Below are 22,757 nucleotides of genomic sequence, written 5' to 3'. Positions count from 1 at the left end.
GTCGGGGTTAGGCTAGACACTTACCAGCACATGGGGTCGGTTGTGCTGATGCTACACTTCTGTGTATTTTTGCACAGGTCCAGGTTTTGAGGAACAGCAGCAGCAGTAGTTCGGAAGCAGGCGATTCATATTCACGAGACTGAGGTAGCCTTACAGGCGTCCGCAGGCCCGGCGTCTCTTCTCATTGTTTTCTTTTAGACTGTTGCCTCATTGTTTTCGAGACAGACAGTTGTTATATTTCTTTCAGACCTTTGTATTTAGTTTATTCTTAGTGGTTCGTGAGTAATGTGACACCAAATCTTGGGTAGAGGTTGTTTTTGACTATTCCGCGTTTTAAATTCATCATTTTAAGACAGACTTCCGCTATTGTTCTTATTAGACTTTATGTTCTATATTGATGTTATAAACTGTTAAAGATAATTGCTAGTGATGGAAAGGTAATTAAGTTGGCTTGCCTAGCTACCCCGAGTAGGCGCCATCACGACTCTGATGGTGGGAAATCCGGGTCGTGACAATAATACAATATTTTCACTGTGATTTACATTGATATAAAGGCAGCAATAACTATATATATAATTTTATATTATTGATATACAAGGAATAATATTATTTATATACAAAGAATGAAAATAAAATTTTAATATACATGTTGGTATAGACAAAGAAGAAGAAAAAAGTTGTGATATACATATTATTATTGTGATATATATTTATTGGCTATTTGATGCCAATATCTATAACTAGGGCTATTTTCTGCCAATTATATGAGTATGTTGTTATACCATGCCAAAACCCCAATTTAAAAATAGCCAGATTTACAAGTGGACATTCAAAAATAGCCACAGTTTCAAAAGTAATTGAAATTTAACTACTTTTCATGTAAAGATAAATCTGAACGAAAACACTGTTCAAAATCCGGAAAATACTTCAGTATAATATACTGGAGTTCCAACATAAGTATACTGGACCGGTCCCTGTTGCAGCAAAATAATGGCTATTTTTCAATGACTTTGCAAACGCTGGCTATTTTTCAATGACCAATCCGAAAACTGGCTAGCCCGTGCTATTTTAAGTGTTTTGATTGTGTGTGTATGTGTATCCTAGACCTAGAAGCAAGGCAGCTTTGGCCATAGACCATGGCCGTTTGTCTGAAGTCAGTGTTTGCACATTTGGCCTCTTTTACCAACCTAACCCTTCTTACATTATTCACTTAAATTAAATAGGAACTCTATTATATGCAAGTTGCACAATAATACTACTACTTTTAAACTGTATTGGAGTTGCAAATTTTCGATAGCAAATGATAAAAATCAGTGACAAAGTTATGGTCGATTTTAGAAATTAAACATTTTTCACAAATGAATTTTATCAATTTGAATGAATAACTATTGCAACTTCTCTATCAATTGTAATCTAGCTCTCTGACGGATTCAATCATGGGTTCGTGAATTCAGTAGCATTGAGATCTAATTTTTTTACATATACGCACAAAAGATAAGTATTGATAGAGTTAGATATACATTTGAGAAAACAATATTTCTGAATTATAAATCTGTCGTCGTCTACCTTTAGAAGCTATGTTTGATGAGAATCTTGCTTGAGATCCTAAAGTTTAGGACATTTATGACTTTAGAATATGATACCCTATCTCATTGGTGGGAGGCAACTATGAAGTTGATTTATAAGGATTTGAAATTTCTACTACTATAACTATAGTTTATTTAGGCTTATCCTTTTTAGGTCACAAGTAACGGTCCCAAATCCTGATTTTTCATTATTTCATTCTAAAGATTATTTCATTTTTTTGGGGGTAGGAGTTGGAGTGTTTAATATTGTAGCCAAAAAGGACATGGTCTTTCCAATAAAACTTTGGTAAACCAATAAGGATTAGTTTATTACAAGTACTAGTTTAACATTACACTGACTTTTACACTTCAATGTATTTTAATATGTTGAAGCCGGTAACCTGCCTTATTTTTCAGGTTGTTAATCCTACTTATTATGGACGGTAACTTGCAGTTATCTTCTAGGTAGTGTAAACGTGTTATTTACATTGTAAGCGTAAAAAAGTTCAACTCTTTAATCTTGAGGATGCCTATATGTACCAAAAACTTCAGGCTCGCCTTTGATTTCACCAACAAAGAAGTTGAGTGAGGAATCAGAGTTATGTTGATACAACAACAACAACAACAACAACAACAATCCCAGTATATTCCCACAAGTAGGGTAAAAAAGTTCCTGATTAGCAACTGTTCTTTTCTCATTTAAATCCATAATAAGGCCAGCTTTCTGCTGCCTACTATCACATGTTGTAACAACTTTCACTAACTCATAACTATGCTGTGGCAAAAAGAATATATGAACTTTGATGAAAGTCTTTGTCTGCTCTTTTAAGTATAAATGTACCAGTTTATGGTATGTTGTGTGGAGTGGATATGTAAGACATATCTGCCTGGTATGTACACATATGAACAGATTTTTCGTAACCGTGCCTCCTCAGATACCACATTGCATATGTGAATGTTACATAGGACCAAGCGAGTTGAAATGATCCCAAGCTTCCTGCAACAAACAAACTTAGCTAAATACGATTCAACAATATAAGTAAAAGGATTTCGGCTCATGAAACATGACTTAACTTAATAGCATGGCTGAATAATAGTAGTGGAATCACGACGAATAGAACAATCATAGACTTAACTGTCTAAACCAGAAAATGTATATGACTTGTAATACTCAACAATGATCAGTTTTTTCATTTGCATCATAGTTTCTTGTAGGGTTCATATGCTGCTACACACTCACACTATAAAAGTAATGTTGTAAGACTTGCTCTAGGAAAAAAATTGCTTTATATTTAGTGCTGACATGTCTAAAACCTGCATCCGAAACTGGGATTTTTGGCTTTGGAAAAAGTTACATGTACTATTCAACAAAATAATAAGGTACCTGAAGAATATCAAAAACTTTTTCTGCAATGTATTTCTGGTGAGCAGCAGCACCCTTTTGTTGGAGCTTATCCGGATGTATATAGAGTAACGCTCTCTGATACGCTCTCTTCACTGCACTTCCTTCAATTAAATCCATTAACGCCACAGGCTTCCATCCACTTTCTGGCCATAAAACCTGTTTAAAAATGATTGTGCTTTAACAATTAGAGAAAAAATCCTATTCCTTTCCACAAATATAACAATAGGAAGAAGTTTTAAGGTCATATTGAGGAAAGCCACAAAAAAAAGATGTAAAAGAGGAAATACTCTTACAAGTTGTAAGGTTGAGAGCAATGAGCGAATATTTCCTTTCCTCCCTTGTGACCATTGCCTAATTTTAGCATCTGAAGCCTATAATATAATAGCAAACAATTACAATCATGTTATGGATGCTTGAATTCAGCAGAGATACCGACAAAAAGAAATAAATTACTTGGTTGTCCTCAGATTTGCTATTAGTTTGTGAAGCATTGTCCTGGTCTTCAAATAATTCTTCCACCTACGAAAAGGTAAACTATCTCATCAGTAACACAAATATACAACTGAGCTATTCCACAAATGTGCTTCCCCTTTAGTTGCAAAGATCTGAAGCCATATGACCCGACCTATTAAGACATCAAACTGGTAACAAGTTGCATACAAAAATAGGATGTTTCTGTTTCGTCTAACATATTTCTTCCCTCTTCTAATACTTGCATTACTTCTTCTTTTTTGGGTACAGCATAAAGTTGCAATGCCAAACATCATAAATGCTCACAAACAGTAAATTAAACAAACTTAGAGAAGGACTCATACCACATAATTTCCACCAAATAGATCATCCATGTTTCCAACTGAAGCTTTTCGATCATCTCGTTTTGACTCTGCCAGAAACACACAAGTGTGGAATTGCTTTATGGTATAGAAATGAGTAAAAGGTGATGCTGCCATTACCAACTATTCCTTTAACATTTGCAGGCTACAGTGGAAATGAACTATTGGAATCGAAAAAATAAAAGATGATTTTAACTTAATTGACGACAATAATATAACTAACCATTAGTTGATGGATCAGCCTTTTGATCTGAATAATCTTTAGTCTGAGGAGTTGATGTTTTCGTTTGGGAATATTTAGTTGTTTTTTCCTGCTTGTTAACATTTTGGCGTACCTGCAAAAAGCAAGACATAGAATCAGAAAATTCTACAGATCACTACCAGGAAACAACGGTGAACCAACTGTCCCCGTGCCTACATTTTGAGTTGCATCTTGCGTCTTGTTAACGGTGGGGAACCGAACTTTCTCATTTGCTTTTGGCATGTTGAAACTCTTTTCACTTTCAACTCCACTATTGCTACTAGCTTTCCATCTAAAGCTTTTACTTCGGCTTTCACCTTCTTGAGGTGTCGAATGAACCTCGTGGTTGAACATCTTTACAAAGTCTTGAACCTTTCCTTTAATTCCAGCTTTAGTAGAATTCTCGGTTGATCTTAATGGAGAAGCTTGCGGACTACCTCTGTTAACTCCTGTATCTACTATAGGTTTTTTGTCTAAACCTCTCTTCCCTTTTCTCTTAGCTTGTGGGTTGCTTTTTTGCTTGTTGTAACTGACCTCAACATCATCTTTCTTCAAATTTTTATCAACCTCGCCATCAATTTTCTTCACATTTTCCTTGACTTTAACCATTGATCGTGCTTCTGTTCTCGTAGCTTTGACTGTATTACTCTTCCCTTCTGTTTCTTGTGCCATCATAACGTCGTCTGCAAAGCAAAAAAACATTTTTGTGTAAGACAAACTACAAATGTCTGTAGTTGCCAGGTTTGAAATTAGAAAGTACCTTTTTCCTCGGCCTCATTAACTAAAAATGCACGAAGAGGCTTCAACTCATCCTTTGTAGTTTCTTCCGAGTTCTTTGGAATTTCTATCTGGATTCCCTCACCTAAACCTGTCTTCTGTCTGAACTGAGGTTCTTCTGCTTCCCTTTCAGTTCTTAAGTTAGTGTCATCAACTCCAGGGTCAACTTTAACACTTTGAAGGGGTTTTGACTTTGGAATGCCGACAGTTTCCCCAGCGATACCATTTGCATTGTCACCTCTCTCGGAGGTCTGTCTTGTAGTACTAAAGGACTGAGAATTCCCATCCCTGGATATGTTGTGGTTTTCTCCTAGTGGAGAGCTGGTATCCATGTAATCATTCTCTATCCTTCCATTGGAGCTAGAACATCTTTCAAGTTTAATCTTATCTTTAAACTTGAAATGCTTCCCTCCCTTCAGTGGAATAAGTACGGGAACTCCTTTTCCTGCCCACTTGTATATGGAGAAATGAAATTGGTATTCATCACTTGAAGCTTCCGTGCTTTCTCCATTCGTCTTCAGATTCCCTCCTATGTCTTGCTCATCAGATTCAGACATGTATCTTAACTCATCACCAATACTAGTACCTTCACGGGATAATGGACTTTGTCGATAAAATGTGGGAGCATCATTTTTCATCTCTTTCTCTCGCTTCTTTTGTGGACTATGACTTCCCGAAGCAAATAAGGGAAGATCTGTTGCTTTTGCCAACTTGGCAGGAAGACTGGAGAGCAAACAAACACTAATAATCAATCTATGAAACAACAATGTAATAACTGCTTGCTCCTTAGAAAATCCTACTACTACGACCACCAAACGTTAAAAAACTAGAATTGATGTTGTCACATAAAGTTCATCTAAACTGAAATTATTGACTTCCTGTAAAAGATATAGATTGAAACAACTCTAGTAGGCACACAATTGGCTTATACCATTGTTACAATACTACCACTGTGCCCAAAAAGGACCCCAAAAGGAGTACAGATTATCGCCATTAATTCAACAGCAAGTAATTGTTAACATTCTTTCCTGTTTTACAGTGTAAAGGCCAGCTACTGCTGCTTTAAGCTCTATGCACTGACAGATTATCAGGTTAAGTTGACCTACAACATGTAACTAAAATGTAACCCGGAAACCATTGTAACAGCCTACTATAACCGGTCAGAGGCGGATCCAAGATTTAAGCTCTATGGATTCAACCTTTGAGGTTCTTAGTAGAGAATCCATTACATTTTTTAAGTTATGGCTTCATATTTATCTACTGAACTTTTACACTGTCAAAAGTACTGGATTCATATGAACCTGGTACCTTAAAGTTGCATCCCCCGACCTAAAGTATAAAAATTTGTTACACTGTCAGCATATATAACTTAAATCCTTCCACATATTAACTCAAAAGCAAAAGCAAAAGAAAAGAGGTACACAAAGTACCTGAATTGAGCTGGGAGTGAAGTGCCAAAAGCTTCAACTTTTGGTGACAAAGGTCGAACAGGGCTTAAAACTCTGGAACCAGGATTTGAGCCAAAGGGATCCCTATAACTCCTCCTCGGCGACTCATCAACTCTAAATATATCATTATAGAAATCTTCACCTTGATTTCGCCTTCTATTAACATTTTCTGCCCCAAAAACTGGCTTTTCATACGAATTGCGCGATGAACCTGCTGAATCTTCTTCATACTCCATTGGGTCATTGAAACTATGCCTCTTTCTCCCTTCTTGGATTGAAAAACGCCTCGGGGGACCCCCGAAAACATCGTTAAAATCCATGTCCATGTCACTAGATGAGTTCTCAAATGATCTTTGAGGACCATTTTCGAATAAAACATTCTCCTTCTGGGAAATTCTCTCCATTGAAAACCAAGATTATAAAAATGGATAACTTCTAAACAATAAATTCAAATACAAAAAAATGGCGGGAAATTATTGAAACTCCAATTCTTTAGGCAACCTGGGTTCATGCAAGAACATGTGTGTGAACCTTGAGAGAAATTAATGCATGTTCGAAGTGTACTTTGGTTTTGAATTCTAAGATTTTCACGAAAATGATGTGTTTTTGTTAAATGCTTAAAAATTGAAAATTATGTGGTTGGAAGTTATGAACAGAACACAAGACAGGTAAGTGGGGTTACGACGTTTTATGTGAATAGACTACATACCCAATACTAATATTTTAGTGGGAAACTGAAGCCACAGGATATGCTGGTGAGATAATGTTATGGCTGTGAATAGTGTGGATAAGAGAAGACAATATTGCAAAAAGACAAAAGGAGAAAGAATATTAGCCCCACTAGCAAATTCTAGTTTTTCTTGCTCAGTTTCGGGGAGCCTTGGCATAACTGGTAAAGTTTTTGCCATGGAGGTCACAAGTTCGAGCTGTGGAAACAGCCTCTTGCATAAATGCAAGGTAAGGTTGCGTACAATAGACCTTTATGGTCCGGTCCTTCCCCGGTCCCCGCGCATGGGAGCTCAGTGCGCACTAGTTTCTCCGAAGCACCTAATATTTGGTGAGAAAAAATTTACTCTTCTAGATTTTCCACTTTTAATGTGTGTTATTGAAATGATGGATTTTTAGGACCACTTGTTGAACATGTGAAGGAAGTTTTAGTGCTTTTTTTTTTCGTATTCACAGGCTGTTCTAAATAATTCTAATTGCTTTCATCTCTTATTGAAGCAAATTCTTTTACGGGTACAAGCCGTGAAAATAAGCTCTTGCTGAAACCCAAGGTAAGGCTGCATACAATAGACCTTTGTAGTCCGGCCCTTCCTCACGCATAACGGGAGCTTAGTGCACCAGGCTAGGCTGCATACAATAGACCTTTGTAGTCCGGCCCTTCCTCACGCATAGCGGGAGCTTAGTGCACCAGGCTAGGCTGCATACAATAGACCTTTGTTAGTCCGGCCCTTCCTCACTCATAGCGGGAGCTTAGTGCACCAGGCTAGGCTGCATACAATAGACCTTTGTAGTCCGGCCCTTCCCCACGCATAGCGGGAGCTTAGTGCACCAGGCTGCCCTTTTTACAGTACTTTAGTTGTCATTTAACTTCTTTCTGGCATTCAATCAATCTCTCTGCATCCATTTTGCTATGTAGCTTTAGTTCTTCAAATGATGGAATAAAAGTAGGGTCAAATGACATGTCTATAAAGTATGATAACCAATAATGTATAACAACATAAAAAGTCCAGAAAGTAGAACCCTACCCATGCCAGCATCTGACACAACAGGAGTAATGTGGAGGAAAAACTGACAGAGCAAGTGCAACTAACAAATATTCCCATAAGTCCCACTCTATCAAAAACTTAGGTATTACGTCCTTTTCATAGCAAAGGTTAAACAATCACAGTTGTTCAATAAGATCATGTATAATCCAAAATATAAGTTCCAGTTTGATTTACTGATTCGAAAATGCAATAATCTCGAGACACCATAAAGTTAGAAACAACTCCAAGGGATGCTACATCAAAAATTGGCAATGAGTATCTTACAAATAATGATTAAAAATCACAACAAAGAACAACAGGGATAAAGTCTTCCGAAAAGGAATGCCGGTTGAATCATGTATGTTATTTAATGTCTCTTGATCTTCTATCTCATACTATACTATTAACAGAAATTCTTATGTGCAAATGGGGAAAATGGAATTCCATTAACCTTTTTGCCGGGTTTAAAGAAGGCTGAATCAACCTCCTACAATGCTGTTAGGATCGATAATGTTCCATAGTCTATACACTGTGACCGTTTGGGTCTAGTAATTTTTGTTCATCAGTTGGCTTGTCACTCGTGGAGAGTTGAATATTTGGTTTAGAGTTCGTTTTGTTCCACTCGTTCTCTACACGGAAGAACGCCCACTGGAAGCGACGGAAGATCTCAAGCGCAGTTATTGCGAACACAGTGAGATAATTGTGCCGGAGATGGGCAGACAGCTTATATGTCCACGTGCATCGCAGGATGAGGTTGCTTCCGATCACCCAAAAGTAGACCTGCAAGTTCCCAAAAGGTCAGAGAACTAAGACCCTGAATATGCAGGGTGTTAAAATGTTGGCCAAAATTATATTAAAAAACGTAACATCAATTCAGCTTCAACCAGATTATGAAAGTAAAAGGAGCACTAATAGTATCATTGAATTCTCCCTTAATTTTACTCTAGAAAACAAGCTGGAAATTTTGCCAACTAGTAGAATGTCACAAAGTTACGGAAGCAGTGGTGATAAGCAAAAGGTATAGGCTTACCCATTTCCGCCCATATAACAAGTGTGATAATGCATTCGGTCTGCTGAACTTGAAAATCCGAGTGAAGCAACTAGCAGAAAGAAGCATTTTTGAGTAGTCAGATTAAACAAGAATTATCTCAGAAAGACACCTCTAGTAAAAGACATTCTTGCATATTACCTATAAAAAAAGGACATTCTTGCACATTAACAGGTGGACAAAGGAAGTGTATTGTGGCAGAGTTCCCAATTATTAATGTATGATTAAAATAAAAAACATGGGAATTTGATTCGTGCGGTCCACCTTTTACACATGCATTCCGTATTAAGTGTTGTATATAGCTAAGATAAAAAAAAAATGATGCACGTAGCTGGGATTCGGATCTAGGATCTCTAGGTTGTTACTCTCATGCCTCAACCACTAGGGCATCCCCTTTGAGACCACATTTTCATTGTCTCCTTATGTTCTATTCTAGTATCTTTGTCATTTTTGCTTCAAATGCTTTGTGAAATAAGAGTTCACAATTCTTGAAAAATTAATGAGCCTTCCTCTCCCCTTATTTATTGTCTATGTTTTTGAATTATATGCTTTTGTTAAAACCTTGGGAATTCAATGAACAAAACATACATTTCATGATGTTAATATTTATTTACTCATTTACTTTTTTGGTATATTTTTGGCTACAATTATGGGAATACATGAAGGAGACATCAAGAGTGACAGTGTGCCATCTAAAATTTGGTTTTGTGGTTTGGGCGCGGGGGGGACATTAATGCGACTGGAAGCATTAGAATACACTAAGTAAAAAAGTGGAGTGTACAAAGCAATTTCCAAAAGATCCTATGCGAAATAGTTCAAACCACAAACAAGAGAACTCAATATCCAGTCTCTACGCAGTACTCCCTACATCCCATTTTCCGAAGGTTAAGAGTAATATATTTTTGAATAGACAATCATATCATGACTTAAGTCTTAATGTGAGGATGGAAGGAAAACGTTATTTTGGGAGGACAAGCGGCTAAGAATTGGAAGTTTGAGGAATTTGTTCCCTGATATTTTTACTCCGAATCAGCAACAGGGGGCAACAGTTAAGGAGTTATGGGGCACTGAAGGATGGAACTTGACATTCAGAAGATTCTTACAAGACTGGGAACCAACTACTGTGAGAATGCACGGGAGATAAATCTATTTATTAACAATGATACAATGAGCCCTCTATATAATACATATTCTACTCCTACTACATATGGGACTAGGAAATATTCTACTCCTACGACATATGTGACTAGGACATATTCTACTCCTATTGCATATGGGACTAGGACTACTTATACATAACTATCTAATACTCCCCCTCAAGTCGGGGGAGTGTAGATCGCCAGAACCCTAGTTCTGGCGGCACGTGGAGGCACGTGAGGTACTTTCTGCCGGAGCAATTGACTGTTTCCGAACAAGATGGTAGTGCTGGTTTTCGCACAACACTTACCGATAAGGAGATAACACAAATCAATCTTGAGTCGTCAACCGGAAAGACGCACGATACTAACTTTTCTGTTCCTATGGGACTTTGATTTCTAGGGTTTGGTCGCACAAGGGCTTCGAATCTGATGGTGGTACTGGTATATGCACAATACAACTGTAGTGGTGATGAACCCTGGGAACAAGACAAAGTTGCCGGAAAATTGCACGGCAACCGGCAACGAGATCTTTCTTCCCGGATGTCGCTGGAATGACGTACAGGAACCTATGAACTTTTATCTAGCTGGAACGTAGGTGGGGGGTGGGGATAGATGGAAAATTGTCCCAGCAGCCATTTGGTGGACAATTTGAAAGGAGAGGAATGCAAGGTTTGAAGATATAAGTAGCCCTGTACAGAAGATCAAAATGATTGCATTCTTCTTTTTAGTTTTTGGTGTAAAGCAGAATATATAGATGACCAGGATTCAATCATAGAAGTCTTAGGCTCCTTGTAAGAAGAACAAAGAAGTTTAATTTTTGTTTTTGTCCTAGCTCTTCTTGATGTAATCTTGGTTCCAGTACAAAATTTGTGGTGATGATTTATAAATATATTGGATCTGTTACCATCTCCACAAAAAAAAAATAGACAATCATATCAAGTTTGTAGGAGAATGTTTACATGTTAACTTGTTGGTACCTTAGTAATAACCATGTAATTTAAAATGCAGAAAGATAGAGAAGTTGGATGGAAAATGTCACATCAATAAAATGGTGTGGTATTTTGTTATACTAGTTTGAATTGTTAGAGGACGAATTTTGTTATGTTAAGAAAAATGTCAACATTGGGACACTAAAATATAAAGCATGACAGTTAAAACAGTTGCAAGGCAGCAAAATCAAAGAAAAAATATAAATAACTAAATCAAAGTCTGAGTTGGATGAGCAATAACTGGGTGCAAAACTAAAGCACTAGTGCCAGCATACAGTTTAGAAATTAGCTAAAGCTCTGAAGAATTAGCATGAAAAAGATGTCACTGACCTCAAGTCCCAATCTCTTGTCAGATCCCAATAGAATGAGTAGAGAGAGTTCACCACACCGGATAGAAGCCATAAAGGACGATAAATATTAACCCAGTTGTCAGGGAAGACGTGATACTTAAGGGCTGAGAGATATATCACAGGTACTGCAGTTGAATATTTTAACGCTGAAATGAAACATTAAGGACAATTAGCACTATTAAGCATTGACCCAGTGTTAAGCTGAAACCAGGAAAATTAAAAGCAAGTTGAAGAGAGATAGCTTATGTATAAAACCACGCTTAAAAAATGGAGAACTTGGAACATTTACTACTTTTCTTAGGATCAACAATAAACTAGACGAACATTGTAAATTATGTGAGACACTCCTGGAAACTTCATAGTCCTTTTACTTTTAGGGAGCAAAAGATATAAGCACAGAACAAAACCAAGATGATGAATGGTAAGTAAAAGCATTGAACTATTCATCATCCTCTTTTCCTCCATTCTCCCGACAGTTGCTATTCACAATGAATCAGCACAGACTTCTTCCAAGTCTTCAGGCTTTAATCATCAAATCACACAATAAGTTTTCTACTATTTAAACCCTCAAGGCCCACCAATTTCCAGAAAATTTCAGTCGACCCCTCACTTTCCTTCATCAGCACTTCGATATTTACCATGGTTATAAGACAGCTAAAATGCACTATATATTCAGAGAGGAATAGTTCCCTTCAGCGTCAAGCATCAAGGAATAATCTTTAATAGATAATGTAACTGAAAACCAATCCAAAATAAAGATACCCACTCAAAATTTACCAACAAAGCAACTCACGCTTCCTTAACAATGAAAATACAAAAGCGAAAACGGGAATTTACCATTCAACAGGGTAGTCTTCTCTCTGGTATCCTTATATTGCCGAAGACATTGAAAGAGACGGAATAGATAAGGCAATACAAGAACAATGGGAATTGCAACAGCATGACTTCCACAAACAGAATCAGCTTCAAACCATGCAATGGTAGCAACCTGTTCATGTCATTAGTTATCTTTCAGGTAATAGAGCAAGCTTTCACAAAAATCTACTTGCAAGGGGCATTCTAGAAGATTCTCTGTACAGAGGCAATAAATAATCTGACACAAACTTCACCTAAAGAAAACAAAATGATATTAAGTGACAGCAAAAATCTCAAACCCTGACTACCTACGGTTAGAGAGAGTGTGTGTGTGTGTGTATAAACTGAAAATTATTGTAGAAAATACTTTCCTACTACTTTCTCAAACCCAGAGAAACTGCTCTATTGTCAGATATAGAACTCCTTGCAAAGGGAGGATAATGCAGCTAGATCTACAAACTAAGCAAACACCACTAATTTGGCTGAGGAACAGAAAGAAGCGATCAGCTATGCTTAGATGTCAATCCAACAATTTGCTAGATTACTTAGGAGCCCCAAAAAGGGCCAATTATTTCTTGACTTGATTGAAACATTACAAGAAGACAGTCGGTCACAAGGTGTATCAAAATTTTCCTTGACTTTAGACTATAACACTGCACAGATACTGATCTAAAGCTGTTTTTTTGTTGAAATATTAGTCCACTGATCAAAACTTATACATGAATGGACATGTGATGGGTGAACATAATTTTACAGCAAGTGATGGTGTTAATGTTAAACATACATCATAGTTTGAAAGAGAGTGATACAACCAAATGCAACACTCTTTTCATTAAAATCATAAATCCCAACTCCCCACTGATCACTAGACAACCCGCTCTTCTAGATACAACTAAATGCATCTCGCATTATCATAAAAAGAAAAAGCTAGCAATATCATATCAGTTTTTCTTATTCTCACCAAAAGGATAAGAGAGAAAGGAACAAACCTGTCGATGAACCATTCTACAGACGGAACGTTCCAAATCCGAAAATACCTGCACAAAAGTATGAAAACGTAGGGCATTGCCACACCAGGTGACAGAAATTATGCAATAACACTCTCTACGAGAAACTATAGCAATAGGTATGACACAAGCAGGTGAATTATTGTACATCTACAAGGCTTTGATCGCAAAATGTGCAAGTTCTGCAAAAGAATCAATACCAGGCTGTTTGATGGAATAAATAATCTTTTAACTTGCCTAACATATTAAAACAACAAGTATATATGAGATTGATTTGACTGGACACACAGCTTTGGCTCAAGGCCAAAATGAAGCACAGGGATAACTCATAAGAGCTTACAGTTCACCATCTAAAGGATAAACTGAATCTGAAAGCAATCACTCTGGAAATGGATCGTCAAATTGGGATTTAACAGGGTAACTTAGTCAAACACTTTTCTTCTGGCTCAGCTGACAATGCAAAAGAACAAGGAGGTTCCAGGAGGATCAATTGTTCTGGAAAAAATTCAGATCAGTATATCAACCAGTGTTATCAAAGGCGAAAAGCGTAAAAAAGCTCTAAGGTCCGTTGGGGCTTTAAACGCAAAGCGCAATTAAAGCGTGGGCTTTAATGAAAAAAGGCGCAACTGGAGAAAAAGTAAAAATATGTATATTTAGTCTAAGACCAATAATTATAAGCATGAATAACAAATATATGGACAAAGAAATTGAAAAAAAAATCACGATAGAGTGAAATATCAATTGTTTAGTATCGCCTTTTCAGGATTACATTCATTGGCAAGGAAAAATATGCCTTAGAGCCTTGATGCGGCATTGAAGCGGAAGCGAGGCGAAGCGCTCAACATGTTTTGAGCCTCGCTTCAAGGCTTAAGCGCGCCTTTGACAACATTGATATCAACCACGTTAATGGCATCGGTAGATAAGAAAGAACTTCTTTTATCAAAGAAAATAAAGAATCACTTTAATATGAGAAGAAATTATTGCAAAAAGAGGACGAACTAAGATGACAGAAACGTAGTGAAGCTGGCAGGTTTTTGGAAGGGGTAAAGGACCAAGTCTCAATGCATTGAGATGAGCAATCTTCTTTGGTTCTTTATTTACTTTTTGGGTTATTGTGGTCTACTCGAGAGTCAAAACACATTGAACCCTAGACCAGCAGAACCTTAAGTTTAGTTCAGTTCTCTGTTGTCATGACATGATCTGCCCAAGCTATAACATATTCTCTAAGCAAAAGTCGCATTTCATGGGATATCAACTACGAATTTTGCCAGTCTGCAACAATGATGGTACAACCTGACCAATGCATTAATATGATGATAAATCTGACATAAGTCTATGCAGCTTGGAATATGGTCCTATAGAGCTCCTGTTGATAGTATCATCGTGAAATATGGCTAAATAACAATATCAAATGCTAAGTACAAATAAGAAAAACAATGAAACGTTTACGACTTCCAAGTATAGTTTCCAAGCTAGTAATGAACTGATAGAACTATGCATGACCTACTTATTGAAAAGAAATGTGTACTAGAAAACAAAAAGATGCATAATCCTACTTCAGAAACAGAATGGTTTAGTTGAAAAAGATGAACTAGACTATGTCACAGTATATACAAATATACAAAGTAGTGAGTCTTTTGATAAGGATATACAAGCTAATGAGTTAACGTCCTCTTTTCTTTTGGGGCGAGAAGAAGATGCATACCTTTGACATAGAAGTCAATATATCAGCCAGAAAGAAGTCAGCAAATGATATAGCCTGCATCGATACCAAAAAGAATTAAATCGCAATATGAGACAAATAATAATATGGAACCCTCTATCTAAATTAGTATGACATATTTCATATTTTCAATTAATTTCAGGGATCTTTGTAGGCATGATTTATATGATGATTAAAAATTTGAATGTAAATGGTTATTCCTCTAAAAGATGCTTCACAATATTAAGAAACTAACATAGAAATGCTCTGACGCAGTAAGTATACTATGAAAAATCAAACAGAAATCCACTTTAGGGGAAAGGGAATATTTCTATCCACCAAATCCAATCAGATCTATATGGAATGATGGGCATTTGAAGAAGATGAAATGCTACTTAGAAGCTACCTAATTCTGCCCATATCAGCTAGTACTAAAGTACTCGATTACTTCAAAATTATAACTAAAATGCCAGTCAAAGTACATTACAGTTTGTAATCACCAAATATTCACCCATGCTGATATCAATGGTTTCAATTAAAAAAAAATGTGCCATAAAATATAGAAATAAATGAATTGCATAACTTTTTCAGGTAAAAATTAATAGAGTTTCGTATTATTATTTTTTTAAGAAGGATAATCAATATAGCTTCATATCATTTTCATTTTGATATTGAGAGATCAATGGTACAATTTTTACGGCTAAGAGTCAAAGTATTTCTCGATGTAACATAGAAACGCAAACTTGCCTGTAACGGGAAAACTATCCGCCAAAGCGTCCTTAACAAAAAGTAGCGAGATGACAAAAAGAATATATCAAATGGAAATATCAGAGCCATGGCAAACCCAGCATATAGAAGCACCTACAATGACATAAGATTCATTAAAATAGTAGATAAGAAGTATCACATTTACAAGACTTCTGCAGCACCTGCCTATTCAATAGAGTGAGTAAACTAAAGATCAGCGAGGTTTCGTTACAATAATTGCCCCTAAAATCAGAAGTGTTTGGCACATCTTCTTCTTTTTTTCATTTTTTTTCATTTTTTTTTTTTTTTGAACTGGAAAAAGTAAGTTCCGAAATGTACAAATTCTGATGCCAAATCCTCTGGTTAAGAGAATAAGAAGTTTTGAATCCTTAATACTTCTGATCCAATGCAACTGGCACACTTGAGAATTTTGTATAACAGTATGACCAAGCTGAGGAACTTGAAGTCCGAACCAAATATGAACAGTTATTATGAACAAATGGTCATCTTCCCTTTCGATAATTTATCAGAAGCTTTTCCAGGAACCAAAACAACAGTTCACATTGAATATGACTTAAATTGGATAAAGCAAAAACTGCTATCAATTAAATGGGAAGGAAGCATCTATTACACTGGTTGAGATGCAGCCAATGAAACTTCTCCATGTGAATAGAGATAGAGATAGGCCGTCATGCTTGTCGGCACAATGATCGTCATCCAAGTAGCACACTGCATTATCAAGGAACCTTTAAAAATTTCTATTTGTACAAGGAAAACAAAAATCTAACAGACAGTTCATGGAGAGCTATGAAGGAGGCAAATGTCAAGCAATAGAGATTAGTTATTCCCTTTACTTCTTTCCTTCAATCTGATATGCAAGAGACAAAAATATTGCAGCACTCTCATCAATAACACTGTTGTTTAGACTTCATGAACCATGGCTTATCAGGGTAAGAGCGACATGGTGCACTCTCAAATCTCAATATGGATTAGCTGGTTTGAAATAAATTTCAAAGTACGTATCTTACAAAAACCTTAAAACAAAGTTCAGAAACTTCAAGCAGGGGAGATGTTCCATTAAGCTAATATAGGGGGTCTCAACTTTCAAAAGGTTGACATGGTGAATTCATATGAAAGAAATATCAGAAATCTTCTTTTGCTGCAAGTTGTATTAAGTTTCATTAAATGATATTTAATATATCGCATAAAAAGAGGGTGCTTCGTGGAATACATGACGTCTGATCTGATATTTAAATCTTACTACACTAGGTTTAAAAGGGCTGTAAAATGTTTACCGAGAAACAGACTTATATAGCCAAACCTCAATGCTCAAAGTTCCACAGTTAGCATATGGAGACAAAAGTAAACCCAAATAACTCAGTTAACCATGCTTAAGAATGTAGTGCAAATCTACATATTGCACTTTAAGTGACAGATGATGTTTCCCTAGGAAGTTTATAATGAGAATATTAGGAACTAAGCCATCTCTTTCCTTTTCTAACTTAGCCATCTTAAAATAAATGCATCAGCACCAAAGCATTTAGGTGAAAATGAGTTGGTTAATGATGCATTAAACAGTGTTATCAAAGGCGAAAAGCGCAAAAAAAAATCTAAGGTCCATTGGGGCTTTAAGCGCAAAGCGCAAATAAAGCGTGGGCTTTGATGAAAAAAGACGCAACGGGAGAAAAAGTAAAAATATGCATAGTAGTCCAAGACTAATCATTATAAGCATGAATAACAAATATATGGACAAAGAAATTGAAAAAAAAATCATGATAAAGTGAAATATCAATTGTTTAAGGTCGCCTTTTTTAGGATTACAATCATTGGCAAGGAAAGTATGCGCTAGAGCTTTGATGCGACACTAAAGCGCCCACAAAGCGAGGCGAAGCGCTCAACGTGTTTTGAGCCTCGCTTCAGGGCTTAAGCGCGCCTTTGACAACACTGGCATTAAGTTGCAAGACTATAAGCTCATGACAAGTGTAAGTTACCTTCCAAATCTCTCTGTGAGAGAGATGATGATTCTGATCAAGATCAAAAATTTTAGCATAGTTGACATTAGCCTGCGTGAAAACCCATAGGTTTATTCCCCAAAACCAAACCATCATGGTCTGCAGCACCAAAACCAAAGAAATGCAAATAAGAGTAATGTTGCAGAAAGGACTTTGCATAAACTAGTATAATGATCTTCACTAACCACAAGAAGAAGAGGATTGTAATAAAGAAAAGCCTCATATAAGAATAGATCACGAAGGTTTACGCTCATTCTCATGACTGAATCCCAGCCAATCTACAAATTAGGAGAAATACTCGTTAAACATAACGCGAATATGTTCACAATGAACCAAGTACATTCCCAAAAATCTGGTCATACTAACCTTGCAACAACTGACACCCCAAATGAGGAACAGAAGTACCTGAACAGAACAGCATGCTTAGAATCATAAGAAAGCATTTCATCTCTTTCAGACTTCAGAGAAGCATAAGAAAATAAATCAAAGAAAGCAGCAGCAGCAACAACAACAACATCAACAACAAGAAATGCAGGAAAAGAGGCCCCAGGGATGATTAAAGTTGAAGAAATAACAAAGAGAAGTAAACAAATATTATCTCAAGAATATTCAAATCCTTTTTTTGGATTTTGTTAAACGGATATCTAAATCTTATTAGTCAACTTATCACTCATTGAGACCTACTTGAAAATCACGCAATCATTTTTCAAGATCAATATTCCTGTGATACTGCCTCCGATGAGCGAACACCGATGAGCCCCATTACTATGTCAAAGTAAGCAGTTAAAGAATAGATACAGTAATAGCTAATCTCAAGAAATAGAATAGCTTCAGGTGGGTACAGTTCATAGTTCACTGCTTTGTCCAATTTCATAATCTATCTTCCTTCAAAGAAACAATATGCTATCAAATGAAGGAACTTATGGAGAAAGCAAAGACTAAAGCATGATCAAAGTAGTGTTGGGGAAGCACTCCAATCTGGTTTGAACTTGTGGATTGAACTTGTCCTGATTTGTTTTGGCTTAAAAAGAGGATTATCTCTCCTTTCATCTATTCTGTTGCATCATTTTGCTTCCCAGTTTCTTAGAGCATGTTTGGCCAAAAGCTTTTGGGAGGCCAAAAATACATTTTTTTTATCAAAAAAGTACTTTTTGGATAATGTGAGGTGTTTGGCCAAGACGGAAAAGTACTTTTGAGCAGCAGCGAAAGCATTTTTTTTGCTTTTGGGGAGAAGCTACAAATTCTAGCTTCTTCCAAGAAGCAGAAGCAGAAAATTAATTTGTTCAAGACAAAAAATAACCTTACAATAAATTGATATTTTCCAAATTATTCCTCATTAATTTAACATTTTTCTTTTCCTTTTCCTTTTTATTCCTACCATACATTTCTTCTCTTTTTTATTTCATTCATATTTTTATTCTCTTTCTCCTATTCCTAAGAGTAGATTTTTAATTTATATTAAATAATGTATTTTGATATATTTAAATTATCATGTAAACAATAAGAAATACTAAAAATTCAATACTATTACCTTGGAATAACTATATTTTATACTGATTAGAGTTCTTAATTTATAATTTTACTTTATGTTTTATATTTTAATTAATTATTTTATAAGAAATATTTACATTCATTTTTTTAAAATAATACTAATTGCAAATTGAATATTTATTGTCCTTTTTCGTAATTTGATAGTTAAAGTACTTTTTGAAAAAATTGGCCAAACACAATGAGCTTGCAAAAAGCACTACTCAAATGAATTGGCCAAACACAAATTGCTATTTTGCAAAAGTACTTTTTCAAAAAGCACTTTTGAACAAAAGCACTTTTCAAAAGAAGCACTTTTTGGCAGCTCGGCCAAACGGTCTCTTACTTTTATGAATTTTTATTTTTTGTACTTATATCCAAATTTCTTTATACTTAAGAAATCTCTGAGGGCTAGCTAGCACACGGTTTGAAACTCGGTGGATAATAGACCCACCCCTCTACCCTTCTCAACTTAAACACCATGCTTTTGTCTGCAGCAGGGTTCAAACACGTGATATCATTTTTATCTTGCAAATGTTTGAAATCATTCTGCTAATAATACACTAGTCTTAATACGAATCCATCTAACTAATTAGATTAAAAAATTATGTATGTAATATACAAGTCAAACTAATATCTTATCGGTCCAATCAAATGGTGTCATATAAGATGAGCCAGAGAGAGTACTATGTATAGAGCACTAAACTTAACACCATCAATTTTGTAGAACATAACATTGCAATATGATGCTTTCGAGGCTATTATTTTTTTGCTAAGTTGTACTGCGTTGTAAATAATATATGATTACGTATACATTGCTACTACATTTTTCTTTTCAAAGGCTCCATCATGGAGAATAATTTGTCAAACTTAGTCTTATTCATGTAAAAAATTGCAAATCCAGATATTGATTTTTCAAACTAGGACTGAATTAAATCCTAAATAACTTTAAACTGTGACAAACAAATATCAAACATGAACCAGAAAACTAGCTGTAGATTAGTTTCACCATAATACAGATCTAAACTCAGGCTTGATCCTGATCTCAAAATTCCCGAACAGAGCATAAAGATCAAATGTTCATATACTGAAACTGTCATAAATTTCACACCTTAAACCTCCATAAAAGAACAGGAGATGGCATTATGGCCGCACTGCTCAATGGTGTTGTCACACCCTTCATTTCATCGACCTCTATACTATGCAAAAGGGATTCTTCAGGACTCCCTCCAAGCTCAATAACACCTAGATGATTACGTTTATTAAAAATCTATATGACGTAACCATTGAGGAAAAAAACGGAGAGCAAGCATCGGAAAGGACATGAAAAGGGGACAATGTTTCTTACCAATATCAGATACAACTGCTCGGCTTCCAGACCTCCGTAGATGTGGACTGTTGGCAGGAGCATCCACAAGACTCCCAAACATAGATGGAGGAAGCAGAGAAAATGATTACAATAATTTAAGCAACTAGGACCACCTTGCAACCTGTAACTATAATAAATATAGCTCCTTAAATGCGAAAATAAATTGAAGGCAGCATAATGTCAACCGGAATATACAAAAGATCTACCATTCAATTAATCAATCAATCAACTATGCCTCTAGCTGAATCAGCTTTAAGAATCTTCTACAGTCTGTATCTTCCATGTTATTCATTATGGCTGAACTAATATAAGCTGGCGTAAACCTAGGGCACTCGCCCTCCTTCTTCTTTTTCATTTGATCAGTAAATAGTTTAATTTATTGCTAGCAACAACTGAATGCTAGAAATTTACAATAGTTTAATCAATAGTTTCTCCTTTATCCGAGCATAAAAGAAATTCTCTAGATCCAAGCATCAAAAGGTTAAATAAAATTCGTAAATTATCCAATAACTCGAAAATCTCCGCAAAATTCCACAGCAAAACAAAAATGCTAAGACATGTAAAAGCGTCGGCGTGAGCTTACCGAATGAAAGAGAAGAAATGTAGCACTGGATCTGATGAGAGAAGAAGGAGCGGTAGAAGAACTCCCTATAAAACAAGATCCGGATTTTTGATAGGAACACTTGAATTGAAAGAGAAGGAAAGGGAAATAGGGGTACGTTCGAAGGAATTCTAATTTGGACTTCAACCCCGCGCTAGAGAGCCTAGAGCAACGATCCAGCCACTTTTATTTCATTTTTTCTTGTTTGTTTGACAATTTCTGTTTGTTGAATGAGTTTATTCGACCAGTTTTTTAAAATTGAAGTGGATAAATTGTCCCCATTAAATTTGAAAAGCCAAAATTTGAATAAAATATATTATGAGATAAAAAATTTGCTTAATGTCAAATGGTGGAATAATTCATTTTTCAAAATACATAAATAGTATAATTGGTTAGAGTATCATTAATTAACATTTTGAAAGAATAATAATTAATATATATATGAATGTTTGTTCAAATATTTCGATTTTGTTCTCATTTATCTCCCTTTTACAAACACTAAGAACTATCACCATGAAGACGTGACATGATGAATCTCCATTTCATTTAAAATACATAGTTTACCCATTCACCTTGCACTCAAATCCCTATTATACACGTGTTGACCACATGTATAACTTTACACACCAAACCTTTCAAATGTGTGTCAATTACACATTACTTTTGACCAGTCTAGTTAATATTCAATGTTGTGTATACACGCGCTTATTTAAATTAAAAAACAAACGATTCTTTTTCTTTAATTAAAATGGACAACCCGACCCTTTTTTTAATCTCGACCCAAAAAAGATCCGGCCCGGTCGATTAAAAACAACTCCTCGACCAGATTAACAAACATAATTCCATTTTCACCAAAATGTTCTTCAGCCCTAACCTTTAAAGGCGACTCCGATGAGAACACGTCTGGTATTTATTGTTGTTACTTTCATCATTTTCAAATTAGTATTCTCATTTTAGGTTGTTCAATCGTTTTGATTTAGATGGGTGGGTCAAAATAGTTAGAGTTTATTTGGACCCGAATTCTCCATTCAATATGAACCCTAATACGAGCATTGACAGAAGAATAATTATGTATTGCACTTTAATTGAACAAATATAACCAGCTTGAAAATATTAGATGTGGAAGGTGAAGATGGGGGTTGGGTTTTTCTGAAATTGGTTCCTCTTAATTTGAAGAAGATGAAAATGGTTGCTTTTAATAAGAAGAAGATGAAGAAGTGGGCGTTAGGGTTAGGAAAATGGGCCCAATCCCAATAATTAGCCGTTGTAATTTGTCAGGTGAGGCAGAAAATAACTTTTCACGTGCCGCATTGGTCGTGTTTCACACGTCTTAGAGGCTGGTCAAAAGTAGTGTGTAATTGACACACATTTGAAAGGTTTGGTGTGTAAAG

General features: G+C 35.9%; 2 protein-coding genes across 3 annotated transcripts; both read right to left on the bottom strand.

Annotated features, from left to right (window-relative positions):
* Window positions 1-2,102: 2,102 nt before the first annotated feature.
* On the bottom strand, window positions 2,103-6,966 carry LOC109211480 (J domain-containing protein required for chloroplast accumulation response 1). Its single transcript, XM_019375023.1, has 9 exons — window positions 6,252-6,966; window positions 4,805-5,544; window positions 4,222-4,727; window positions 4,027-4,138; window positions 3,786-3,853; window positions 3,424-3,489; window positions 3,264-3,341; window positions 2,950-3,126; window positions 2,103-2,562 (listed from the first exon to the last, which is right to left on the bottom strand). Exons 1-9 carry the CDS (start codon window positions 6,671-6,673, stop codon window positions 2,524-2,526), a joined length of 2,208 nt encoding a protein of 735 aa, XP_019230568.1. The 5' UTR covers window positions 6,674-6,966; the 3' UTR covers window positions 2,103-2,523.
* A 1,217-nt stretch (window positions 6,967-8,183) lies between these two features.
* On the bottom strand, window positions 8,184-21,606 carry LOC109211475 (SPX and EXS domain-containing protein 1). Of its 2 annotated transcripts, none has more exons than XM_019375012.1 (14): window positions 21,349-21,606; window positions 20,745-20,892; window positions 20,508-20,641; window positions 18,236-18,274; window positions 18,055-18,147; window positions 17,849-17,968; window positions 16,491-16,586; window positions 15,858-15,971; window positions 15,114-15,167; window positions 13,391-13,438; window positions 12,384-12,534; window positions 11,527-11,692; window positions 9,051-9,120; window positions 8,184-8,800 (listed from the first exon to the last, which is right to left on the bottom strand). In XM_019375012.1, exons 2-14 carry the CDS (start codon window positions 20,824-20,826, stop codon window positions 8,543-8,545), a joined length of 1,425 nt encoding a protein of 474 aa, XP_019230557.1. In that variant the 5' UTR covers window positions 20,827-20,892; window positions 21,349-21,606; the 3' UTR covers window positions 8,184-8,542. The 2 variants fall into 2 exon arrangements, with proteins under 2 accessions (XP_019230557.1, XP_019230558.1); XM_019375013.1 differs by having other exon boundaries at window positions 20,745-20,886.
* Between the last annotated feature and the right edge of the window lie 1,151 nt (window positions 21,607-22,757).

This window comes from Nicotiana attenuata, unplaced genomic scaffold, assembly GCF_001879085.1.
Source record: "Nicotiana attenuata strain UT unplaced genomic scaffold, NIATTr2, whole genome shotgun sequence".
Classification (NCBI taxonomy): domain Eukaryota; kingdom Viridiplantae; phylum Streptophyta; class Magnoliopsida; order Solanales; family Solanaceae; genus Nicotiana; species Nicotiana attenuata.
The sequence above is the reverse complement of the archived record's forward strand: the minus strand, read 5'-3'. Positions and strand labels throughout refer to the sequence as shown.

Coding starts and splice junctions, on each gene's coding strand:
- LOC109211480 (XM_019375023.1), bottom strand. CDS start 6,673: ATGGAGAGAATTTCCCAGAAGGAGAATGTTTTATTCGAAAATGGTCCT. Junction 4,728..4,804: donor TAATGAGGCCGAGGAAAAAG/GTACTTTCTAAT, acceptor TTTGCTTTGCAG/ACGACGTTATGATGGCACAA. Junction 4,139..4,221: donor CGCAAGATGCAACTCAAAAT/GTAGGCACGGGG, acceptor TGCTTTTTGCAG/GTACGCCAAAATGTTAACAA.
- LOC109211475 (XM_019375012.1), bottom strand. CDS start 20,826: ATGTTTGGGAGTCTTGTGGATGCTCCTGCCAACAGTCCACATCTACGG. Junction 18,148..18,235: donor GGGGTGTCAGTTGTTGCAAG/GTTAGTATGACC, acceptor CCTAATTTGTAG/ATTGGCTGGGATTCAGTCAT. Junction 13,439..15,113: donor TATTGACTTCTATGTCAAAG/GTATGCATCTTC, acceptor ACTTTTGTGCAG/GTATTTTCGGATTTGGAACG.